Below are 23,812 nucleotides of genomic sequence, written 5' to 3' on the forward strand. Positions count from 1 at the left end.
TGAATTATAGAAATCTGACTTTATTTTTGTAATCAGTGACCTTAAAAACCCCTAAGTGGTGATTTTTAAGCAAATCTGATTGTTTTTTAACTTTAATGACCGCCATATTGGATCCGCCATTTTGAATTTTAAAAATCTGACTTCATTTTCGTAATCAGCGACCCCGAAAACCCCCGAGTAACAAGTTTTATTGAAATCTAAAGAGTATTTTCTGAGATACTGATTTCATCCCTTAAAAATTAAAAGGGTGTTTTCTACCCTTAAAACTCAAAACGGGCCGATATAAAGAAATACGTGTAAAATATTTTTCGATGTTTTAGTAGTAAAACCAAGTTTCAAAAAAATCTGCGTATGACACCTGGGTAGTGTTACTTGTAAGAACGGTGTGTGTTGTTTTTCCCAGGGTATTTTGAAAATCTATCTGTTTGTTAAAATTAAAATCTTAATCATCATTTTTATATTTTAATGCATTTAAATTCATAATATGAAAACAAAATATACAAATATCTACGTTTTAAAGAGTTATACCCGGTTGGAGGCTTAAACAAAGGTGTTTTTTAAAAATTTTTATGAGGAGGGTGATGTGGGGTAATGTTAAACATGGGGGGATGTGCAACACTGTTGATTTCTGATTAACAGTTCGATATTGAACAGAGCCAAGTATTGACATTTGTTTGTGTCCTCAGTAGCTTGTTTTTGATATAAAACTCACGAGACAGCTCGCAGCTAGGTTTTGTGTTTTTCCATTGCATGGAATTGCGTACAAATCATTTTTCGCAAAATATCATATTTGGGGTGATGTGCAACACTTTTTTTGGGGTGGAAATAACTACTTTTTACGTGCCATAACTGCGATTCACATGATGAATAAAAAATTCTTAGTTATTTTCTTTTAATTATATTCCTTATTCAGTTATTAATAAATAAAAAATTTTTAAAAAAAATTTTTTTCTTTGGTGAAATTTTTATTTTTTTACCTAAGTAAATTTTTTTTGGCAGATTTCGATTAGTTTGCATTGAAAAAGCATAAAATTAATAATTAAAGAGATTTTCATCGATATTTATGCATTACATACCTAAATTTTACTGGTGTTGCACATCACCCCAACTTTTTTGGAAAATGCAAAAACAGACGTTTTTGAAAAAGCGAAAAATTTGTAGAAAAGTTTTAAATTCTGAAAATCTAATAATGCAGAAATATTCTATTATAATGCCTCTGAGTCACTCAATTTTAAAATATTTAATTATTTGACATGTTTTTCGTCCAACGAAAAAAAACGTTGCACATCACCCTACATCAGCCTAAAGTTTTAAATTATTGTTGGCAACATCGGCTTTTAAAATAAAAAAAATGTTTTTTATAAACTACATAAGATTATCTAGTGAAAATTTTAATCATGTGTAATAATCATGATTATAATTTTAGATTTTTTTTTGGAAGAATTGTGAGAGTTGCAAAAAAATCGCATTTTTCACCCAAAAAAATCGACTTTAATTCTTCATAAAAAAATCCTGTTTATCAATTTTAAAAATCGTATGTACTTCACTAAATAATCTATCTAAGTAGCTAAAGCTAAATTTTCAGGCCAATCGGACAAAAATTTTTCGAGTTCTACTGCTCGCCGATTTGCAAAACATGGTTAATACGCGTTTGAAGTTTAAATGTTCTATTTTGACACTCCAGAATTGATCCAGAAAAATTAAATTTAAGAAAAAATTGAAATTGTTTTCATGCAAGCACGTTTTTGATTATCAATCTAGGAATATCATAGTATATTTTAAGCCAATAAAAAAAATTGTTTTAAAAAAATGCATTTGAAATTAAAATTTTCTATTTTTAAAATTTAGAATTTCTTCAGAAAACATAATTTTAAAGACATTTCCAAGTTGTTTTCATGCAAAGACTTAATAGATTATTAATCTAGGTATGTTACAGTATATTTTTAGCCAATAAAGAAAAAATCGACAGACAAAAAATGCCAAATAGGTATAACTCTGTAAGCGTTTTTAAAGCAGGGTCCAATGGACCCCGCTTGCCCGCTTACGTACTTTTTTCAGCTTGCCTGCCCAAGGGTTAAAATCCAACATCAGATTCGTTATTGGCGACCTCGAAAATCCCCACCCACGGAGTAGCAAGTATAACCCCACGAGTAACAAGTTTCAAGTAAATGCGAGGAATTTTTAAAATTTTTGTCCGCCATATTAGATCCTCCATTTTGAATTTTTAAAATCTGATGTCAGATTCGTAATCAGCGACCCCAAAAACCCCCGAGTAAAAAGTTTCAAGGAAATCTAAACTTTTTTTTTACATCCACCATTTTAGATCCGCCATTTTTATTTTTTTATATATTTAATTCTTATGTTATTAAAGTCACTGAATTGAAAAAAACATTCAGAAGAAGCAAAAATTCAGCTTTATTTAAAGAAATTAAGTAAATTCCCATAAAAATATAAGTTTCTCAAACTTCACTTCCCCACCAAGCCTGTAAAAAGAGAACACGAATTAACTTTTAGGTCGAACAATGTTTCTCTCTTTAGATACACCTTTTAAAAGAAAACCTACCACGTGGCAGTCCTGGCAATCGAAATTTTTTTTTGTGTGGCGGTGTAATTAAACGTTTTGTTAAATATTAATTTTGTTGAAAGTTAATTTACCACTCTGCTTCGCACTTGATAATGAATATTTAAAATTTAGTAATATTTATATATTATATTATTATATCATATTTATTTAATATTAATATTTATTGATATTTAAAAAAAACAGTTTTAAAAGATTCACAAAAAAATTATTTCATATTATATTTCCCTGACTTTTCACGAATGTTCACAAAAACTTATTTCTAAAATTCTACAATTTTTGCTTATGAGGCATTATTTCTCAAACGTCCCAGCCCAAAAAAAGAAGTCTTGGGATTGGCTTCATATTTTGGGAAATTGTTATCCTATTTGAAAGTAATGAATTTGCAAAATATTAGTTCTTTTAAAAAAAAATGTAGAAGTAGTGGGGGTTGAAGTTTTGACATTTTCAGTAACACTGTGATTTTCAAAACCATATAACTTTTATAATACTTTACCGATTTTAATGTTTCTATAATGCATTTAAAGCATTTTTCATGTACTTCCTAAAAATTTTACAAAATAATTTTTTAAAAAACTTTTAAAACTCTTTTTTTGAAAAATAAAGTTTATTTTTTAATTTTGACCCAATTGGGTATTTAAAAAAAAAAATTTATTTTTATTGTAAAGCTGACATTTTTTCCAAAAAAACATATGTCTCATAGTGGGGTGACCATAAGTTTAGAAGATATTTAAGAACAAACTAAGCAGCGCGCCCGCGTCACTGTACGTTACGCTGTCGCTACGCCGTTGAAGGACACAAATATTACTGTTTCGTCTTCATCTGCTTCAGTAAAAGCTCTCTGCATTCTGCAGGGTTAAGACTGTCATAAAAAGAATGCCTGCATTACTCTTACTAAAAAAAATTTTAATAATTAATTTTGAAAATAGAAGGGTAGAGCTTAAAAAAATTTTGACTGAACAATTTTGAATAAATAATAAAATTATAATTGTAAATTTAATTCACGAGATAGTAAATCATTTTTTTAATTTTTACTCGATTTTTTTTTAAACTCGTGGAGTAATTTTTTTTACTTTTTTTAGGAAAATTATCAAATTTAAAAATTCCAGTCTTCAATGTTCTCCAAATAATCGAATTTTGACTGCAAAAGCTCTTTTTGACTGGACGCAAAAATATTGTAAAGAAATCCAAACATTTTACAGTGGCAAAGACATCTACGTTGATAATGCTCAAACTATACAAGAGATTTGATAATTTTCCTAAAAAAAGTAAAAAAATTACATTACGAGTTCGTCAACAAAAGAAACGAGTAAAAAATGAAAAAAATGACGTACTTTCTCGTCAATTAAATTTAAAAGAACTCTTTTAACTTTAAACCCATGTTAACAATAATACTAACGCAGGCTTTTCAAAATTACATATACATATAAATCTTTATTTCGATTGAATCAGAAAAATATTTAATTTTTAAGCATTAAGCTTTCTTTTTCAAACTTAATTTATTTATTAAAAATAATTTTATTTATAATTATTATTTTATTATTTATTCAAAATTGTTTAGTCAAAATTTCTTTAAGCTTTACCCTTCTATTTTCAAAAGTAAGTATTTAAAATTTTTTTAGTAACAGTAATGCAGGTATTATTTTTATGCCAGTCTCAACCCTGTAAAATGCAGAGAGCTTTAAGGGGATCCCACTTATCGACATTGCAGATCTAAAATGATTAAAAATCTGCAACGACCGTTTCTTGGAAAATATAAAATATTATTACCTATAAATTTGGAAAACTCATTTTTTATCATGAATACACAGGATGAGTATTTTACTTGTTGTAATTATTTGAAAAAAATTATTGTTAGAAAGTTAAATATGGGCAGTTTCCCTGTAACACATCTTTGACTACTAGCTCAAACTGCAACGACCATTTCTCGAAAACAACGAAACAAAATAATTTTTCCATTTAGGAAATTTAATTTTGTAGGAAAATACGGAGGATGAGACTCATTTGCCATTCAGGAGTAAATAAAAACTTTATTTTTTGTAAAGTGTATATGTGACAGCTGTTCGGTGGCACTTGATTTTTAATTTACTAGCATTAACTTTTCTTTAACAATTTGAACAAAATAAATCTCTCTCATTGTGTGTCTTTCATTAGGGGAGAGTCTCCAGTTGTGAGACGGGTTTCATTTTTGACCCGTAAATTGTAAACGGGTAAACGAAATTGATAATAAAATACACCGTTCGAAAGGTAACAGAAATACGCAACTTTTATTAAAAGAAAGTATAGTGTTTCGATGAACTCAAAAAATTTTACGATACATTTTCCGAGCACATCGCTTTTTTCAAAAAAAAAAAAATGTCTCCAGTTGTGAGACACTCATTAAAAATTGCTAAAATTTAATAAGTTTGACATAAAAAGTTATGTTTAGTATAAATAATTAAATATATTAATAATATATATTATTATATACTAAATAATAATATTTATTCGCCAAAATATGACTATCAAATAAACACAATTTAATAGCTTCAACAAGAGCATTAAAATTGATTTCTTCTGAATCAATTGACTTTTTTCCACTTGACATGTCCAAAAATACTAGAAAACAAAATAAAACAACATTTAAATAGTATGCCTGCAAAGTCGTATTTTTTATGCTGCCCAGAAGGGTGTTGACACCGTCTCACAACTGGTGATATGCTGTGTCTCACACCCAGAAATTGGCGCTATTTTGAAAAAGGAAAATTAAATTATTCTCAACCGTAGATTGGAACAATGCAATATTGCATCACAAAATATAAGGAAAACACTAAAAGAAAATGCATTACATTTACCTTTTCCAATTAATTAACTTGGAAAAAAAGTACTTTGTATTTATTGAAAAAACGCTTTTTAGTCGATTATCACACACAGTGTTGGTATTTAACAAAAACAGTTTATATATCCGCTTCGGCGTACACGAAAAAGTTGGCTCATATAAAAAGAAATGTTTTTATATAAACCAATCGGCTTTTTAATATTGCATGTTAAAAAAAATTGACTGTCTCACAACTGGAGGTGTCTCACAACTGGAGACTCTCCCCTACTAATGAATTTTTACTCAAAAAGAAAACATTATATTTTATTGTTGTTAATTTAAAGCTAAAAATAATCAAAATTTGTCAGTTTTGGAACCTTTGGCGCCATCTCTTGGTTCTATGAACTACTAAAAGCTGTCACATGTGTTCTTCTTGTTGTAAATTGCTATACAAAACAGTTTACATAAATTAAAGTTTTTTATTGTTGTTTTCATATGTAATGAATCTTATTATGTGTATTTTTTATTAAAATTAAGTTTGCTAAATGGAAAAATTATTTTGTTTTGTTGTTTTCAAGAAAAGGTCGTTGCAGTTTGGGCTCTTGGAAACTGACCATATTTAATTTTCTAACAATATATTTTTTTTAATAATTACAACAAATAAAATACTCATCCTGTGTATTCATGATAAAAAATGAGTTTTCCAAATTTATAGGTAATAATATCTTATATTTTCCAAGAAACGGTCGTTGCAGATTTTTAACCATTTTTGATCTGCATTGTCGGTATGTGGGATCCCCTTAACTGAAATTATATGCGAAAAAGAATGGAAATATAAAATTAAAAAATATCAATACTTAAATGAATGAAAAAACACAGAAGATAAAATGATTTTCGATTTAAAAAAAAGGAATATATTTATTAAATTATATGCGAAAAAGTCTGGATAAACAAATCATAATCAAATTACAGGATTTAAGTAAGTAATTGTGTATTTATCTTTTAATATTGTTTTAAGAAATTTTTAAGAAAATTAACTTTTCAAGAAATTCAACAAAATTGTTTTTTGAAGTAACATATGTTAGAATTCTCATTTCATTATCATCCAGCACTTAAATATTGCGGGTTATAGACAATAGCACCTTCAGGTGTTCATATTACAAAAATAACATTCATTCCAGATTTTGTTCTGACGCGTTCGTGTAATATCGCATACGATCGTGAGTCGTGAAAGTTCGGTCAACATCGTGCGGTAACCGAAACATATGTTGGTCGTGAGAACTCGAGTAAAATCGTACGGGGAAAGAATCATAGCAGTGTAAATATTTTGATCACACTATTTTCTCTCTTTTTAATTATTAAAAATAAATATTTAACATGATGCTTTACAGCTTGCCATCGACCTTTAAGAATTTTAGAGTGGCAATCGATACCCGTAATGAACTGACCACTCCGGAAAATTTACGTACGAAGATTGTTGAGGAATACGAGGCGCGAAATGCAGTGTCAAACTCGAGTCAAGGTGCAATGTACGCGAAGAAGAAGTTCGTGAAAAAGAAATGGTGTAACGAGTCTCATAACAAAAACGAATCGAACAAGGAAGATCGAACTCCGGAAAAATCGCGCGGGATAAAGTGTTACAAGTGTCACGAAAGGGGACACAAAGCCTTGGAGTGCAAAAACAAGAAATCAGGTGATAAGTCATCTTACGTATCTCTTTTGGGGCCGTCCATAAACCACGTGGACAATTTTTCACCAATTTTTGACCCCCCCGCCCCCCGTTGTGGACAGTCGTGGACATTTGTCAAACCCCCTCCCCCCTATACAATTGTCCACGTGGATATTGCAAATTAAAAAAATAAGTTTTTTTTACTCCTGTATGTTAAAAAATAAAAAAGATTATTTTTGAACATATTTCAAAGCAAGAATGTCAGTAAAGTAAGGGAAATGTCTGGAAAAAATTTTGTCGGGGAAATTAGGAAAATTGTGACTTTTTTCGACTCATTTAAAATAATTGCGACAAAATACCACAATTTTTAGTAAAAAAAAAGTACAAGTTATTTTGATTTTTATAATGTGAAAAATAACTATAAATTATAGCTGGACCGGGAAACCGGGAAAACCGGGATTTGACAATGAATTTTGAACTTGACCGGGATTTTGGATTTTTTTTTAAAAACACACATTATTTTGTGAGAAAAAATAAAAATATTAATTTCAAGACTTAGGTATTAACTATATTTCATTAAAAAAGATTGAACGATCTTCTATAAAATCTATTTATATTTTGTCAGAAAATTTTATAAAAAGTACTATAAAAATATTCAATTTCTAGAATTTATAAGAAAATTATGAATTTTGCTGTCCAACGTAACAGATTTAGAAAAAGAAAATATTAAATTTAATTTTAAATTCTTTCTATTTCTAACAATAATTAAACAAAATATAATTTTAATTAAACTTGTCAAAAAAATTTCAATGAGAAAAAATTTCACATCCTATAGAATAGTGAAAAATAAATCAATTTAAAAATTTGTTTGCAATAATATTATAACAAAACAAATAAGAATTATTAAAAATTTGAACTAATTAGAACAAAAGTGATACGAAATTTATAAAAATTAATTTTAGAATAATAAATAATGTATATAAAAATAAATAAAATTTCTTTCTTTAGAAAATAAATTTTTAAAAAATCGTATTTTGCATTAATATCAATTAGTTTTTTTGCAATTATTGATAAGCAAACTTTTCTGTATTTTAGAATGTTAAATTAATAATTATTATAGATTGAATTTTAAAAAATTTCAAATTTAAGTTTTAGAAAAGTTGAATTTTAAAAGATTTTAATTAAAAATTCTGAATAAGTCAGTTTTTAAAAATATTTTTATTCACATTTTTTTCAAATTAGTTATGTTTTTAAATATGTACCTCATATTTAATTGAAAAATTTTTAAATTATTCAAAATTTCATGAAATTGTCTTGTAAACAAGTGGATTTTAGAAATATTTTAGTTATTTCTAGAATAAAATTGAATTGAAATTTTGAAAATAATTGTTAATAAGTTACAGTAGCAATTCTTAAAAATTATTCAAATTTAAAGGATTTAAAATTTGAATTTTTTTTAAATTTGAATACCTACTATATGGAAAAATAATGGATAATAATTAAATATTTATTTCAAAAAATCTATTTAAGTTCAAAATTATTTTTAGAGTAAACTAAAATATTTTTAGGTTTTAGGAAAAAGTCAAAGTTTTGTCTAAAAATCAGGAAATTCTTTTAATCTTTCATGGAATAATTTATTTTTAGAGTTATTATTTATGACCGGGAAATGACCGTTAATTTTTTTTTACAAAAAAATGGCCACCCTGTATAAACAAATCTTTTTGAATAGTTGAAATTTTGTAAAATTTAATTGAAAATAATTAATTTATTTTAAGTCTTTCGTTACAATTTTTGTAGAATAAAAAATCTTTAAAGGTAAATTTAAAAATGAAAATTAATGAAAATTAGCTTCTAATTTTTTAAAATTCAATATTCTCAATTACATATTTTCAAAAATTCAAATATATACAAAAAAATAACATTTTAAAATTATTTTTAACATTTTAGAGGAAACAATCATGTTAAAAATTTTTAATTAAAATTTATCAATCAAATTCAAAAATAATTTTAAAATATAACAGAATTTTAGAAGAACTTTCGGAAAATTATTTAAATTAATTGATTTAAAGACGAAGGTTTAGTTGCCCAGTAAAAAAAAGTATTGGAAGAGAGCGAATAGTATTGGCGGTGAGTTTCTGCCAATATGTTTTCGCGTGAAAACCGTATTGGCAGAAACTCACCGACAATACTATTCGCTCTCTTCCAATACTTTTTTTTTACTGGGTGGAAATTGTAAAAAATAATTGAATTCAGGAAGGGTTATAATTGTCATTTTAAAAAATAATTAAAATTATAAATTTTACTCATTTTCCGTAAACATTCATATTTTCCTGTAAAAAGAATTTTGTCAGGAAAATTAATTTTAATATCAGTAAATTGTCAGGGAAATTGATTAACTGAAACTTATGATCATTCTGATTAAGCTTAAGATATCTTTTTTGGAAATATCTTTGATTATATGTCCACGTTGACATTTGCTTTAACACCCCCCCTCCCCTTCGTGGACAAACGTGGACTTTTGATTCACCCCCCCGCCCCCCAAATGTGTCCACGTGGTTTATGGACGGCCCCTTTGTCGAGTGAAGTGATTCAGGACGAATGTCAAGCTGCGAATAATGCCGTGAAAGAACTCTGGTGTATTGACAGCGGGTGCACATCGCACATTTGTGGCGATTTAAGCGCGTTTACAAAAATTGATAACGTTGAATCGAGTAAACTGAAATTGGCGAGTGAAGCGACAGCAAATATTTTGCATAAAGGAATGGTCGAGTTCGTGACAAATCTCAACGGAAAAAAGTGTAATATGAATTTGAGTGACACATTACATGTTCCCGAAGTGCGAACAAATTCATTTCCGTAACGAAAATAACGGACAAAGGTTTTAGTGTCGTGTTCGATAAAAGTGGAGCCACTGTACTCGATGAAAGTGGAAATACTAAGCTGATCGCGAAACGTAAAAAAAATCTCTATTATATCAAAGGGGAATCAGCTGATTATTGTAAACAAGCTGAAACCGGACTTGACGATAGGACATTTTATACGAACAGGGGGGAGAGTATTTAAGTAAGCAATTCAGCGAGTATCTAAAATCTAAAAGTATTAAACATCGACTTACCGCTCCGTATACCCCTGAACAAAACGGGGTAGCAGAACGGAAGAATAGGACCTTGGTAGAAGGAGCACGCTGTCTTCTGATCAAATCCGGATTACCTTCGAGTTTTTGGGCAGAGTGAATTCATTCAACGAATCATGTTCGTAATCGTTGCCTTACAAAGAAGCTGAATGGAAGGACTCTTTATGAAAGCTGGCACGGACGAATCCCAGTGGTAAAATATTTCCGACAGTTTGGTTGTAAAGCTTTTTACTTGGACAAGAGACCAACGAAGGGGAAGTTCGACGTTTGAGAGAAGGAAGGGATAATAATTGGATACTCTGAAAAGTGCAAGGGTTATCGTATTTGGTCAACGGAAAACACTAGAGTCGAGATTACGAGAGATGTAAAATTCGTCGAAAGAAGTTTAACGACTTTAGGAAAATCGTTCGAGGAATTCTATACAAGGAATTCGCCACCTGAAAAACTCATCGACGGTGTGGATCACATCACAGTAGATTTGACACGCGAAAATCGAGCGATACATGAAATGGATCGTCAGAGACTTGAACATGGACCAAGGGAAATTATCGATAATTTCGAAATAAGTGAAGATGAGGACGACATCGAATTGGATGAAGCTGCGGAAAAGGGATGAACCAGAAATAGTCAACAATCCGCCTAGACGAGGTTCCGAACGTCCTCGAATACTTCGAACGGGTCAGCGTGGACGACCTCGAAAAATTTACCATGTAAATGAAGCAGCTCTCGTGGACGTCGCTTGCACTGCCGAGATTTCTGTACGTGATGCCTTCTCGGAACAAGACTCAACTCTGTGGAAGAGGTCGATGGCTTCAGAGGTGAAGTCGTTAATAAAAAAAGACACATGGAGACTTGTAAAACGTGATGAAAATCGACGTGTCATCGGGAGCAAATTCGTTTTGCGAAAAAAATACAATTCCGATGGAGAGGTTGTAAAAAAGAAAGCGCGAGTAGTTGCGCGCGGATTTGAGCAGCGACCAGGTATAGACTTCGGAGAGACCTTTGCGCCGGTTGCAAGATTGAGTTCCGTTCGAGCAGCAATAGCAGTCGCCGTACAAAACGATATGTTCATCAAGCAAATAGACGTCGAGACAGCCTATTTGAACGGGGAAGTCCAGGAGGAAGTTTTAATGGAAACTCCGAAACATTATCAGAGCATCTTGGAATACATTATCAAAACTGATCGAGACGATTCGATAAAGAAGAAGACAGAAGAAATGCTGAAATCCCTTCAGATCGACGACATGGTTTGTTTGTTAAAGAAGGCGATATACGGGTTGCGACAAGCCGGTCGCGCTTGGTACCAGCGTCTTAGCAAAGTACTCAAGGAACTTGGAGCTTTGCCGTTAAGTGCCGATCCTAGTGTTTACACAATTGGAACGGGTGCCAGAACGGTATTCATTGTGATTTATGTCGATGACATTTTAATAATGTCAAAGAAAACAACCGAGATCGATAAATTCGTAGGACAAATGAGTTCTGAGTTCGAAATCAAGGATCTGGGAGAAATAAAATTCTGTCTCGGACTTGAATTCTCCAGAAATGAAAATAGTATAAAAATTAGTAAAAAGGATACATCAACGATCTTCTTGACAGATTCGGCATGAGGGACTGTAATCCTGTATCGACACCATTGGAGCCAGGAATCAAGCTAGTGAAAGAGGAAGCAGTGCCAGAGGATCGGTAAAAGGAAAAATTCACATATAGGGAACTTCTTGGAGGCCTTATGTACCTGTCAGTTGGATCTAGGCCGGACATTTCGCACGCCGTCAGTTATTTGAGTCAATACAAGAACTGTAACACCGAAACTCACTGGAAGGCGGGTAAACGGGTCTTACGTTATTTGAAAGGGACTCAAGACATGGGACTGGAGTATTCTTTGGCCGACTCAACCAAAGAAGCTGTATACATGCAGAGACTCAGGAGAACTTTTGGTGTCAACTTGAAGAAGATGGTGATCAAATGTGACAGCATGAGTGCTTAGAAACTTGCGTCGAATCCTGTGTTTCATTTACGAACGAAGTACATTGACATCAGATATCACTTCGTTCGTGATGCAATCGAGAAAGGGGAAGTGGTGATAGAACATGTATCAACTAACGAGATGACAGCGGATGTTCTTACGAAAGCATTGACGAGAGTGAAACATGAAAATTGTGTACGACTTTTGGGTTTGAGCGAAAAATGATTTATAAGTGCAGTTTGAGGGGTAGTGTTAGAATTCTCATTTCATTATCATCCATCACTTAAATATTGCGGGTTATAGTCAATAGCGCCATCAGGTGTTCATATTACAAAAATAACATTTATTTCAGATTTTGTTCTGACGCGATGTAACAGTTGCTTATAACGTTTGTTAAATAAATTACTTCTTGTGCTCATAAAATTATCTTTATATTGCTCACTGTCCTCCAAAACTCTAACAACATAAATTAAATCAAAGTGAAATTAAATTGTCTACAATATACAAAATAATTTGAACTAACCAAATTTAAGTAAAAAATTGTTATTTCAATTTTTAATCTTTTTATTTTTTGACATTAATATAATTTTATCACAGCTATATTAAAGTATTTCCATTAAATAACCTACAATAAATTAGGTTAAAAATATTTATCAAGAAAAGCTTTATGGTTATTTTTTATTAGATACATTATTTTTATTTCTTTTATTTAGAATTTTTATCTCATGAATCGGAAATATTAATGATTAATAATAATAATTGATAAAAATTATTATTAGAATAATTAAATCATTTAAATAATTATATCAAAGTAAATTAATTTTATTTTCTAAAAAATCTAATAATATTCTGAAGCATTATTAATAATTTTTTCCTTAAATTATTTAATTATTGAAATATTTTTAGATTACCAAAAAAATGTATTTAATTTTTAATTAATTTTTGTTCAAAGATTGAACTGTAGATGTTTATATGCTTAAATTAAATTAATAATCAAGGATAGTTAATTATATTCAAATATTACAAAAATATTAATTAATAAAAATTGTATGGTTATTTTGTATTTTTTCAAAAAATAATTTTATTGTTAATCAATAAAAATAAAAAAATTAAAATTATATATATATATATATATATATTATATTTTAAAATTTTATTTTATTATTATTATTATATTATTATTGTTATTATTATTATGATTATATTATTATTATAATAATTATTATTATTTTTTATTTATAATAAAATTTTATGGTTATTATAATTAATGGAATTAATTGAATCCTGATTAAAATTTAATCGATTGTTTTGAATATGCATAAAATAAAATGTAATTATTTTTTTTAGAAAATAATTAAAGTTAATTAAAATTTTGAAAAATAATTAAATATCTGGCTATTATTTAGCCAGATTAAAAATGAAATGATTGAGCCTGATAAAAATATATCAAGTGTTAATATGTTTGGAATGGTATAAAGAAAATTGTGCAAGTAAATTCTGGAAAATGCAAGGTAATTAGCAATTATTGTCAATTACATTATTTAAAATTGATAATTAGTTTTTATAATTATAGTCATTTTTTATTGGGCGAATTAATAAAAAATTATATTTGAAATAAATCTTATTTTAAAAATGGATGCTACACATAATAAAATTAAAATGATTGGTGATGGTAATTGTTTATTTAGAGCTTTTTCATATTTTTTGCATAATAACCAAGAAAATCATTTAAAAGTGAGATTAAATATCGTTGCATATATTGTTCAGAATTGGGATTTTTATGAATCATTCATTGTGGGAGATGAATCCTATAAGAAATTTTATTAGACCGAAATTCTTATGAAACTTATATGTCTAATAATGGTAATTACGGCGGTGAAGTTGAAATACAAACTTTTGTAAATAAATATAATATTTACGTAGAAATTCATCACCAAGCTTTAAATAACATAAAAGTATTCAGTCATAGTAATAATAGTAAAAAACTTATTCTTCTATTATCGGGTTTTATTGATAATGGTAATTACGATATCATTCACTGTTTAAATAATTCTTTTTAAAAAATTTCTGTAAAAAAATATAATAAAATATATTATGAAAAAAATAAAGGATTAATAAAATCAAAAAGGGAAAAAATATTTTAAATGACTTATTTTTGAAACATAATAGACAAGAAAATTGTGTTAGTAATATGTCAAAGAAAAGACTTGATTAAAAAGAGAAGGAGACTTAGTTAATAATATGGGAGCTGAACGTTTAAAAAAAAGAAAGAAAGATTTAGTTGAGAATATGGGATTTGAACGTTTGAAAAGAAAAATAGAGAAAGATTTAGTTAAAAATATGAGACATAAACGTTTAAAAAAAATGATTTAGTTGAAAACATGAAACTTGAACGTTTGAACAACAAAAGGAAAAGATAATTAATTGAAAGTATGGATGCAGAACATTTGTGTAAAAAGAGAAAAAAGGATAAAGCAAATTTGATGTCCGAAAAAAGATTAAATAAAAAACGAAAAATACAATTAATTTTAAAAAAGTGTAAACTTAATGTGAATTATTCAGATTTTATGGAAATGAGTTACAAATGTATTCATTGTGGTGCCATGTTTTGGTCCATAGAATTTTCAAAAAAAAGTTGTTGTTATTGTGGCAAAGTAGTAGTTTCTCCATTGAAAGATTACGATAAAGAATTAAAAAATTTACTTTTACACATCAAAATTTTTCGTCAATTAATTCGATATTATAATACTTCCTTTTCTTTTGCAACTTTTCATGCCAAAACTGTAAGTCACTTACAAAAAGGTGTTTATAACTTGAAAATTCAGGGTCAAGTTTATCATTCTACACCTAATACAGTTTTGGTTAAAAAAGGCGGAAAACCTCATTTAGGTCAAATATATATTTATGATGATAATGCTGCAAGTCAACAACGTTTAAATAATAATAAAAATTAAGCTGAAAAACACATGAAAATATTAACAAAAATTTTAAAAAAGAATCCATACGCTGTTAAATATAAATCGTTATACGAATTATCAAAAAAAAAATCTTTTCCAGAATATTCTTTGTTTTATTAATAATATTAATTTAAATAAAAATACTTATAATAAACCGAGAACTACTGAGTATGCAGCATTAATAGTATCAAAAAATGGAGAAATTCCTACTTCTATTGAGTGAAGGGTTTATCCTAAACAGATTCCAAGCGGTACTGAAAAAATACTATTATAAACAAACTTTTACATTATTTAGACCCGATGACTTTTCCTATTATGATTCTTTCTGGAGACTTGGGATGGAGTCCTAAATTAAAACAAAAGTTTAATAACGATAAAAGATTATCTACTTTGCAATATTACTCTTATAGATTTGCTTTTCGACTGGATGAAAAATTTAGTTCAGTTTTGTACGGTGGACAATTAACACAACAATTGTTCATTCATGCTCATATAATAGTTGAAATTATCGTTTAAATTTTTATTGTTATAATCAAAATTCTTTAAGAATAGAATGTTATCAAGGTTTAATAGATCATATTTCACGTAGTACGTTTAATAATACAGAAAATTATATTCATAATGAACGTTTAGGAAATATGTTTGTTTTACCTTCCACTCGTATTGGTAGTCCACGACATATGCATCAGATATATCAAGATGCAATGACTGGAAATTGGTTAAATTGGATAAAAGGCAAAATTGGAAATTGTTTAAATTGGTTAAAAGGCAAAATTGGAAATAAGTTATATTGGATAAAAACAAGCTGCAAATTGGTTAAATTGGATGAAAGGAAAAATTGGAAATTGGTTATATTGGATAAAAACAAAGGTGGAAATTGGTTAAATTTGATAAAAGGAAAAATCGGAAATTCGTTATATTGGATAAAAACAAAGCTGGAAATTGGTTAAATTGGATAAAAGGAACAATTGGAAATTGGATAAAAACAAAGCTGGACATTGGTTAAATTGGATAAAAGGCAAAATTGGAAATTGGTTAAAAGAGCAATTCCACGCCAAGTGATCATAAGAATTTTCGATGATTTTAGCAATATTAAAAATACTTTCAGAATTTGTTCCTTTTTATACATGGAATAAAAGTGTATAAAAGTTTTTTCAAAATTTTCAAAATTTTTTGAGTTACCTCTTACTCAAAATTTTGGTCGGTTTTTCAAAAAAGGCACATAACTTTTTTTCTTGTTAACCGATTAAGATAATTTTTTTTGGAAAATACTCATAATAAGAAGTACTTTAAAGAAAAAAATAAAAATTTAAAAAACAAATTTTTTTTGCCCGAAAAAAATTTCAAAAAATTTTTTGAATTAAAATTTTGAAAAAAATATATCTTCGATTTGAAATTTTTTTTTGGCAAATATTGTCAATAAGGTAAAGAATACTTCCTGTAAATTTAATTATGGGACAACAATAACTTTACGAGAAAAAAAATAAAGTGTCCAGCGCGGCGTGCTGGGACTTGTGCATGTATTCACTTATGGCGGCGCAAGTTTCGTTTCAAATCACTCTACAGGTCACAATTCTTTACCAAAACGCTTTTTCTTTTTTTCTAAATCTTCGTAATTAAATTCTCTATCGATCTCTGGAGCTTTATTTTTGAATTTTTGTTTTTAAACATTTTTTAAATAACAATAAGTATTAAAATAATCAAAAAATCGTAAAATATATTTTCCTTAGTTTTATTGATTAAAAAAAAATTTTTTAACCCTAAGTACCGTTTATAACAAAATAATAACTTTTTATTGTATAACAATTTTTAACTAAATAATTTTTTATTTTTTATCAATCAAACATTATTTTAATAGGTTTTTTAAATAGTTTTTTTAATCAATAAAACTAAGGAAAATATATTTTACGATTTTTTGATTATTTTAATACTTATTGTTATTTAAAAAATGTTTAAAAACAAAAATTCAAAAATAAAGCTCCAGAGATCGATAGAGAATTTAATTACGAAGATTTAGAAAAAAAGAAAAAGCGTTTTGGTAAAGAATTGTGACCTGTAGAGTGATTTGAAACGAAACTTGCGCCGCCATAAGTGAATACATGCACAAGTCCCAGCACGCCGCGCTGGACACTTTATTTTTTTTCTCGTAAAGTTATTGTTGTCCCATAATTAAATTTACAGGAAGTATTCTTTACTTTATTGACAATATTTACCAAAAAAAAATTTCAAATCGAAGATATATTTTTTTCAAAATTTTAATTCAAAAAATTTTTTGAAATTTTTTTCGGGCAAAAAAAATTTGTTTTTTAAATTTTTATTTTTTTCTTTAAAGTACTTCTTATTATGAGTATTTTCCAGAAAAAATTATCTTAATCGGTTAACAAGAAAAAAAGTTATGTGCCTTTTTTGAAAAACCGACCAGAATTTTGAGTAAGAGGTAACTCAAAAAATTTTGAAAATTTTGAAAAAACTTTTATACACTTTTATTCCATGTATAAAAAGAAACAAATTCTGAAAGTATTTTTAATATTGCTAAAATCATCGAAAATTCTTATGATCACTTGGCGTGGAATTGCTCAAAAGGCAAAATTGGAAATTAGTTATATTGGATAAAAACAAAGCTGCAAATTGGTTAAATTGGATGAAAGGAAAAATTGGAAATTGGTTATATTGGATTAAAAAAGGTGGAAATTGGTTAAATTGGATAAAAGGAAAAATTGGAAATTGTTTATATTGGATAAAAACAAATCTGGAAGTTGGATAAATTGGATAAAAGGATAAATTAGAAATTGGTTATAATGGATAAAAACAAAAGTGGAAATTGGTTAAATTTGATAAAAGGAAAAATCGGAAATTCGTTATATTGGATAAAAACAAAGCTGGAAATTGGTTAAATTGGATAAAAGGAACAATTGGAAATTGGTTAAATTAGATAAAAGGAGAAATTGAAAATTGGATAAAAACAAAGGTGAAAATTGGTTAAATTTGATAAAAGGCAAAATTGGAAATTGGTTATATTGGATAAAAAAACTGAAAATTGGTTAAATTGAATAAAAGAAAAAATTGAAAATTGTTTATATATTGGATAAGAGACAAAATTGGGAATGAGTTAAATTGGATGAAAGACAAAATTGGACATTGATTTTATTGGATAGCTGGAAAAATTTGAATGTTTTGAATAAGGAGAGAATTGTAAATTTGTTGTTAATTTCCATAAGAGGCAAAATTTGGTAACATTGAATAAAAGAAAATTATAAAATTTATAATTAAATGTATAAAACTTGATGTTAAAATTTATAAAATAAAAAAAAATGTCTAACAAAGGAGAAACTGTTAATTTAAACTCATGATTTAAGTATTGTTGTCACTGAAGGAGCAATGCTAAATAATGATCATATGTATAAATTTCGAAAGCTATTGTTGCTTGTCATAGTAGACCATATTTATTTATTACAATGACGTGTAATCCAAATTGGAAAGAGATACAGGAAAATTTATTCCCCTAACAAACTGCTGCTGATAGACCTGATATAGTAACTAGGGTTTTCGCATTAAAAGTAAAACATGTACTTATACTTATTGTTGATAATAAATTATTTGTAAAGGTCAAATCTTATGTTTATGTTATTGAATTTCAAAAGCGAGGATTGCCACACATTCATTTGTTTGTTATATTGAAAAAAAATTTTAAAATATTAACAGTTGAATGTGTTGATCGTTTTATTTCTGCAGAAATTCCTGATGAAAATATCAATTCTTTTTTACATAAAATAATAATGCAAAATAATATTCACAGACCTTGTGGAGATTGGTGTTTAATTGATGGGAAATGTTCAAAAAAATTTCCAAAAAGTTACCAAGAAGAAACTACAATTGAAGAAAATTGCTTTGTTTATTGTCGTCGAAGAAATAATAATAAAGCGTATGAACGACTGAATGGATTTATTGTTGATAATTCTAATGTTGTTCCGTATTGCTCTAAACTTTCAGAAATATTTAATTGACATATTAATGTAGAAATAGTTTCGAGTATCAAGTCTGTTAAATATATATATAAAAATATATTCTCAATGGGCATGATGATGCATCTATTGTTATCACAAATGCGAATGGTGAGGTAACTGTTAATCATAATGAAATACATCATTATGAAGAAAATAGATATGTTGGTCCAGTAGAGGCAGTTTGGAGAATTCTAAGTAAACCTTTAAAGAAAAAGAGTCATAGCGTTAATCGCTTACCCATACTTTTGCCAAATAAATAGAATGTTATTATTCGAGAAGAAAAATAAAGTAACGGCATTTCTTTCGATTTAAATACAAAACTTCTGGATTATTTTAAACTTAACCAACGAGATAGTAATGCTCAAAAGTATTATTATTCAGAAATACCAGAGCATTATACATGGGTAACAAAATCTCTTGAATGAAAACAAAGGATTCATAAAGAAAAAGTATTTAGGGAAGAATGTATTCAGTTAATCCACATCAATTGGAGTTATTTTACCTTAGATTATTGTTGCTTACAGTAAAAGGAGCAACTTCTTTTGAAAGTTTGAGAATAGTTAATGGAGTTGTTCATGAATCTTTTACAACTACTTGTTTGGCATTAGGACTTGCAGAAGATGATAGTGAGTGGATTAGGACAATCGAAGAAGCTGCATTGTGGATGATGCCTCATTCACTTCGCCAATTATTCACAAGAATTAATTTAACTGACTTTCAGGGGTTATTAATTAGATATACAAGATTAATTTTTTACTGAATAAGTTAATAATATAAATATTGCAGAACATATTAACATAGGAGAACAGAATTATGCTAAATTAAATGTGAAACAAAAACTTGTAGTTGATTATGTACTTGATGCCCTAAAGGATTCTTCTTTTGATGGTTCTAAGTGCTTATATGTGGATGGTTTTGGAGGATCTGGAAAAACATTTTTATACATTACGCTATGGCATTTATTAAGAATTAAAGAAAAAATGTTTGCAACATAGCATTTACAGGTATAGCTGCGACTCTGCTTCCTAATGGAAAAACTGTTCATAATGTTTTAGGCTTACCCGTTCCATTATACAGTGATTTATCTTTAAACATTAAAGTTTGATCTAAAGAAGCCCACTTTTTAAAAAATATAGATGTTTTTATTTAGGATGAAGCACCAATGGCTCCAAAATATGCTTTAGAAATTATGGATTATCTATTAAGAGATATAATGAATTCCAACGAACCTTTTGGTGGTAAAATTGTAATTCTAGGTGGAGATTGTCGACCACAAGAAACGGAATTGGTAGATTTTTTACTTAAAGTTGGCAAAGGTGAATAAAATAATGCAGATAATAATGTTATATTACCAGAACATATTATTCAAAAAGAGAATAGGTATATAAAATTTAAAACAAAATTTAATCTTTTAAAGATTAAATGTTTTTAATAACTATGTGTGTATCTTTAGATAATAATAATAATAATAATATTATTATTATTAATATAATATTAGAAACTTTTCGGTGTAAATACATTTCCATTTTTAATAGCAGAAATAAAAGGGGCGTGCGTAGCGCGCAAAAATAGTGACTAGTGTCAAATAATAAAATATGCCAAACTCATTTCTCGAGTCAATATCTGGACAATTGGAGTTCAATCAAAATTCAGCACCAGTTACTGAGTATTTATTTTATTTAAATTAATTAATAGAAATATAAAATAATTGCCATGAGTTCTATAATCTTCATTTTCTTCTACATCAGATGGTATTATACGATGTTTTTTATTAAAAAATATGTTACTTTTTAGGATTAGAAAAATACTAGTCACGTTATGATTGAAAACAGCAAATGGTGTCACGCTTCTGATTTCGTGCGTAATGCACATAAAATTATTTTTTTCTGAAAAGCGGTTTGAAATTACTATAAAAAACATTCTTCTGTTAATAAATATATTATTTAGGAATATTGTCATTATATTATATTATACGTATTTAATACAATTAACTATTCATAGACATAAATAGTCACCGCGACTCCACAACTGGTGTCGACTCAACAATTGGTTCCATCACCCTATAATACTAACAAAATTGGTAATTGTTATGCAAACAACTTAATATTATTATTATTACAAACAAAAAATAATAATAGCTTAATAAATGCTATTAATGTTACAAACCAAGATAAATTTACTTTTATTGGAGCTTTTGAGGTGGCTCCTTTATCTGTGGCTTGGGAGGCACTAAGCTGCCAAGTTAAGGATAATTTTAACCTGTTAAATTTTTTGTGGACTCGTTTCTTACTTTTAAAAGTTGTCGTCCTGCTTTGTTCTAGTTTTACTTGAAATCTAATACTTATTTTAGAAGAGGTGAGTGATTAGAACTGCTTACTGAAATTTCCCAGAAAAATAAATTCATTTTTCCAATAAAAATTTTCTTACACACTTACAGAATCATACTCTAGAATAATTTTTCTTATGAATGAAATTATTGGAACGATACAAATTACTTACGTCTACCGACGAGACTGGTGTACAACACTAATCCGTCAGGCAATTCAAACAATTGTGTTTTTTTAATTTTAAAAATTTGGTTTTTTTGAATTTTGTTTATAAAGAAGAGGCTTCTTTATGCTGTGAGCCGCTCACGCCCGGACAACACAGGTGCTACGCGCACGGGCTGGTGGTACAAGGACGAAATATTTGATTAAAAAATTTTTCTTTAATGGAATATTTCACCTGGGCAAGTTTTACGTGGACTCCGTCGGCTCAGAGATTTATTAAATTTTATTGTCCACCTCTTGTGAGAAATCACCAGGGTTCGACTCGCGGACGGGAAAAACGATTACGCTTTCCTTGCCTGTGACAGTGCCAGGTGTGAACCAGGGAGATGTCACCAGCAAGACACGAAGGATAATACTGCGGTGATTCAAACAATTAGGCTAGCCTCTACGCCCTGTCTTGTGATTAGGTGTTAGGAGTAGGGGAATACTCTCAGGCCCAGAGGAAGTCACAAACTACTGACTTCTGGAATGCACGGCGGTTTCCGTGGGAACGGAAACTGTCCTGAACTCGATACATTTCGAGTTCTTTTATAATAAATTATACCAGGTTTAATACTGTTAATAAAATTTTTTTTATAGTTTTAATTATTAATGTGATCTCAGAACTGCTAATTAAATATTATACAGCAGTATAATGTTACATTAAAATATTTAACCAGTAGTGGTTAATGCACGGTTTTTAAGTTATCACGTGCTTATTTGGGTATCGGTTTGACAAAGCAGTCATTGTTTTAAGCGCACGTGCGTTTGTTGTGATGCTGTCACCGGTAGTTTGATGGCCCGGGAGGAAGGGGAAAGGTTCCATGGAAGCGAGGCAGCGAGCAGAGACCAGCGTAGTTGTGTCTGTGTTAGTCCCGTAGCGCGAGAGTCTAAATCTGTGTCTGTGCTTAGCCAACGGAGAGTGAATGTATGTGTGCTGCGCATATCACCGCATTGCGGCGCACGTGCTCAAACACAAAGGCACCCTCCTCGGTAGAATCAAAATTTTTTGGAACCACGTTTTTAAAGTTTTAATTTGTTCGCATCGTTGTTTCTTTTTTTCTTACAATTATTCCAGCTCTCTTTTATATATATATATATATATATATATATATATATATATATATATATATATATATATATATATATATATATATATATATATATATATATATATATATATATATATGTTACCGGCAAAACCCGAAGTCCAGGCAAAACCCGAATTGCCTAGGCAATTCGGGTTTTGCCTATGATTTTAGGAAATACCCGAATTTCCTAGAGATTCATAGGCCAAACCCGAATTGCCTAGGCAAAACCCGATTTCCCTAGGCAATTCGGGTTTTGCCAAGGCCGTTTTAGGCAAATTGAAAATCAAACTAAATTGAATTAAATTAAATTAAATTTATTGCAAAAAATATTACTATGACGCAATTGATCATAAGAAAATAGTCTTAGTTGAAAGAATTTCTTTTTCAATTTACGAAATGGCTTGTATTGAGGCATGCATTGATGTAAACAAATAGTAAACAAACTGTTCTTCATAGCTCACTATTAATTAGTGTCTCTTCTGACTTTAAATTAAACATACCATTCAAAATGAGTAACGAAAATTTTATTCAAAAATAGAAAAGCGATTTTTATGCGGCGGTTAATTTTTTTTTAAATCAATTTTGGTACTCCCGCAACTTCTAAAATGTCATATCTTTTCAACCTTCTGTACTTAAGGCTACTTTTTACTCCATTTAATTTTCCACTTTTCACATCCTTTAAAATATCATCATATTTCTCTTGCACAATTATTTTATAATTTGCAGATTTATTTACCGCCGCATAAAAATCGCTTTTCCATTTTTGAATAAAATCTTCGTTACTCATTTCGAATGGTATGTACAATTTAAAGTCAAAAGAGACACTAATTAATAGTGAGCTATGAAGAACAGTTCATTTACCATTTGTTTACATCAATGCATGCCTCAATACAAGCCATTTGGTAAATTGAAAAAGAAATTCTTTCAACTAAGACTATTTTCTTATGATCAATTGCGTCATAGTAATATTTTTTGCAATAAATTTAATTTAATTTAATTCAATTTAGTTTGATTTTCAATTTGCCTAAAACGGCCTTGGCAAAACCCGAATTGCCTAGGCAATTCGGGTTTTGCCGGTAACATATACAT

General features: G+C 28.6%; 1 protein-coding gene across 1 annotated transcript; it reads left to right on the top strand.

Annotated features, from left to right (window-relative positions):
- Positions 1–6,574: 6,574 nt before the first annotated feature.
- LOC122503120 lies at positions 6,575–9,911 on the top strand. Its single transcript, XM_043613559.1, has 3 exons — positions 6,575–6,696; positions 6,770–7,071; positions 9,633–9,911. Exons 1-3 carry the CDS (start codon positions 6,644–6,646, stop codon positions 9,905–9,907), a joined length of 630 nt encoding a protein of 209 aa, XP_043469494.1. The 5' UTR covers positions 6,575–6,643; the 3' UTR covers positions 9,908–9,911.
- Positions 9,912–23,812: the final 13,901 nt, after the last annotated feature.

This window comes from Leptopilina heterotoma, unplaced genomic scaffold (assembly GCF_015476425.1).
Source record: "Leptopilina heterotoma isolate Lh14 unplaced genomic scaffold, ASM1547642v1 Lhet_245, whole genome shotgun sequence".
NCBI classification, from domain to species: Eukaryota; Metazoa; Arthropoda; class Insecta; order Hymenoptera; family Figitidae; genus Leptopilina; species Leptopilina heterotoma.

Excerpts from the sequence above, each read along its gene's own strand:
- LOC122503120 (XM_043613559.1), top strand. The coding sequence starts at position 6,644 with ATGTTGGTCGTGAGAACTCGAGTAAAATCGTACGGGGAAAGAATCATA. Across the intron at positions 6,697-6,769 it reads GGGGAAAGAATCATAGCAGT|CTTGCCATCGACCTTTAAGA; the intron begins GTAAATATTTTG and ends GATGCTTTACAG. Across the intron at positions 7,072-9,632 it reads GTGCAAAAACAAGAAATCAG|TGATTCAGGACGAATGTCAA; the intron begins GTGATAAGTCAT and ends TGTCGAGTGAAG.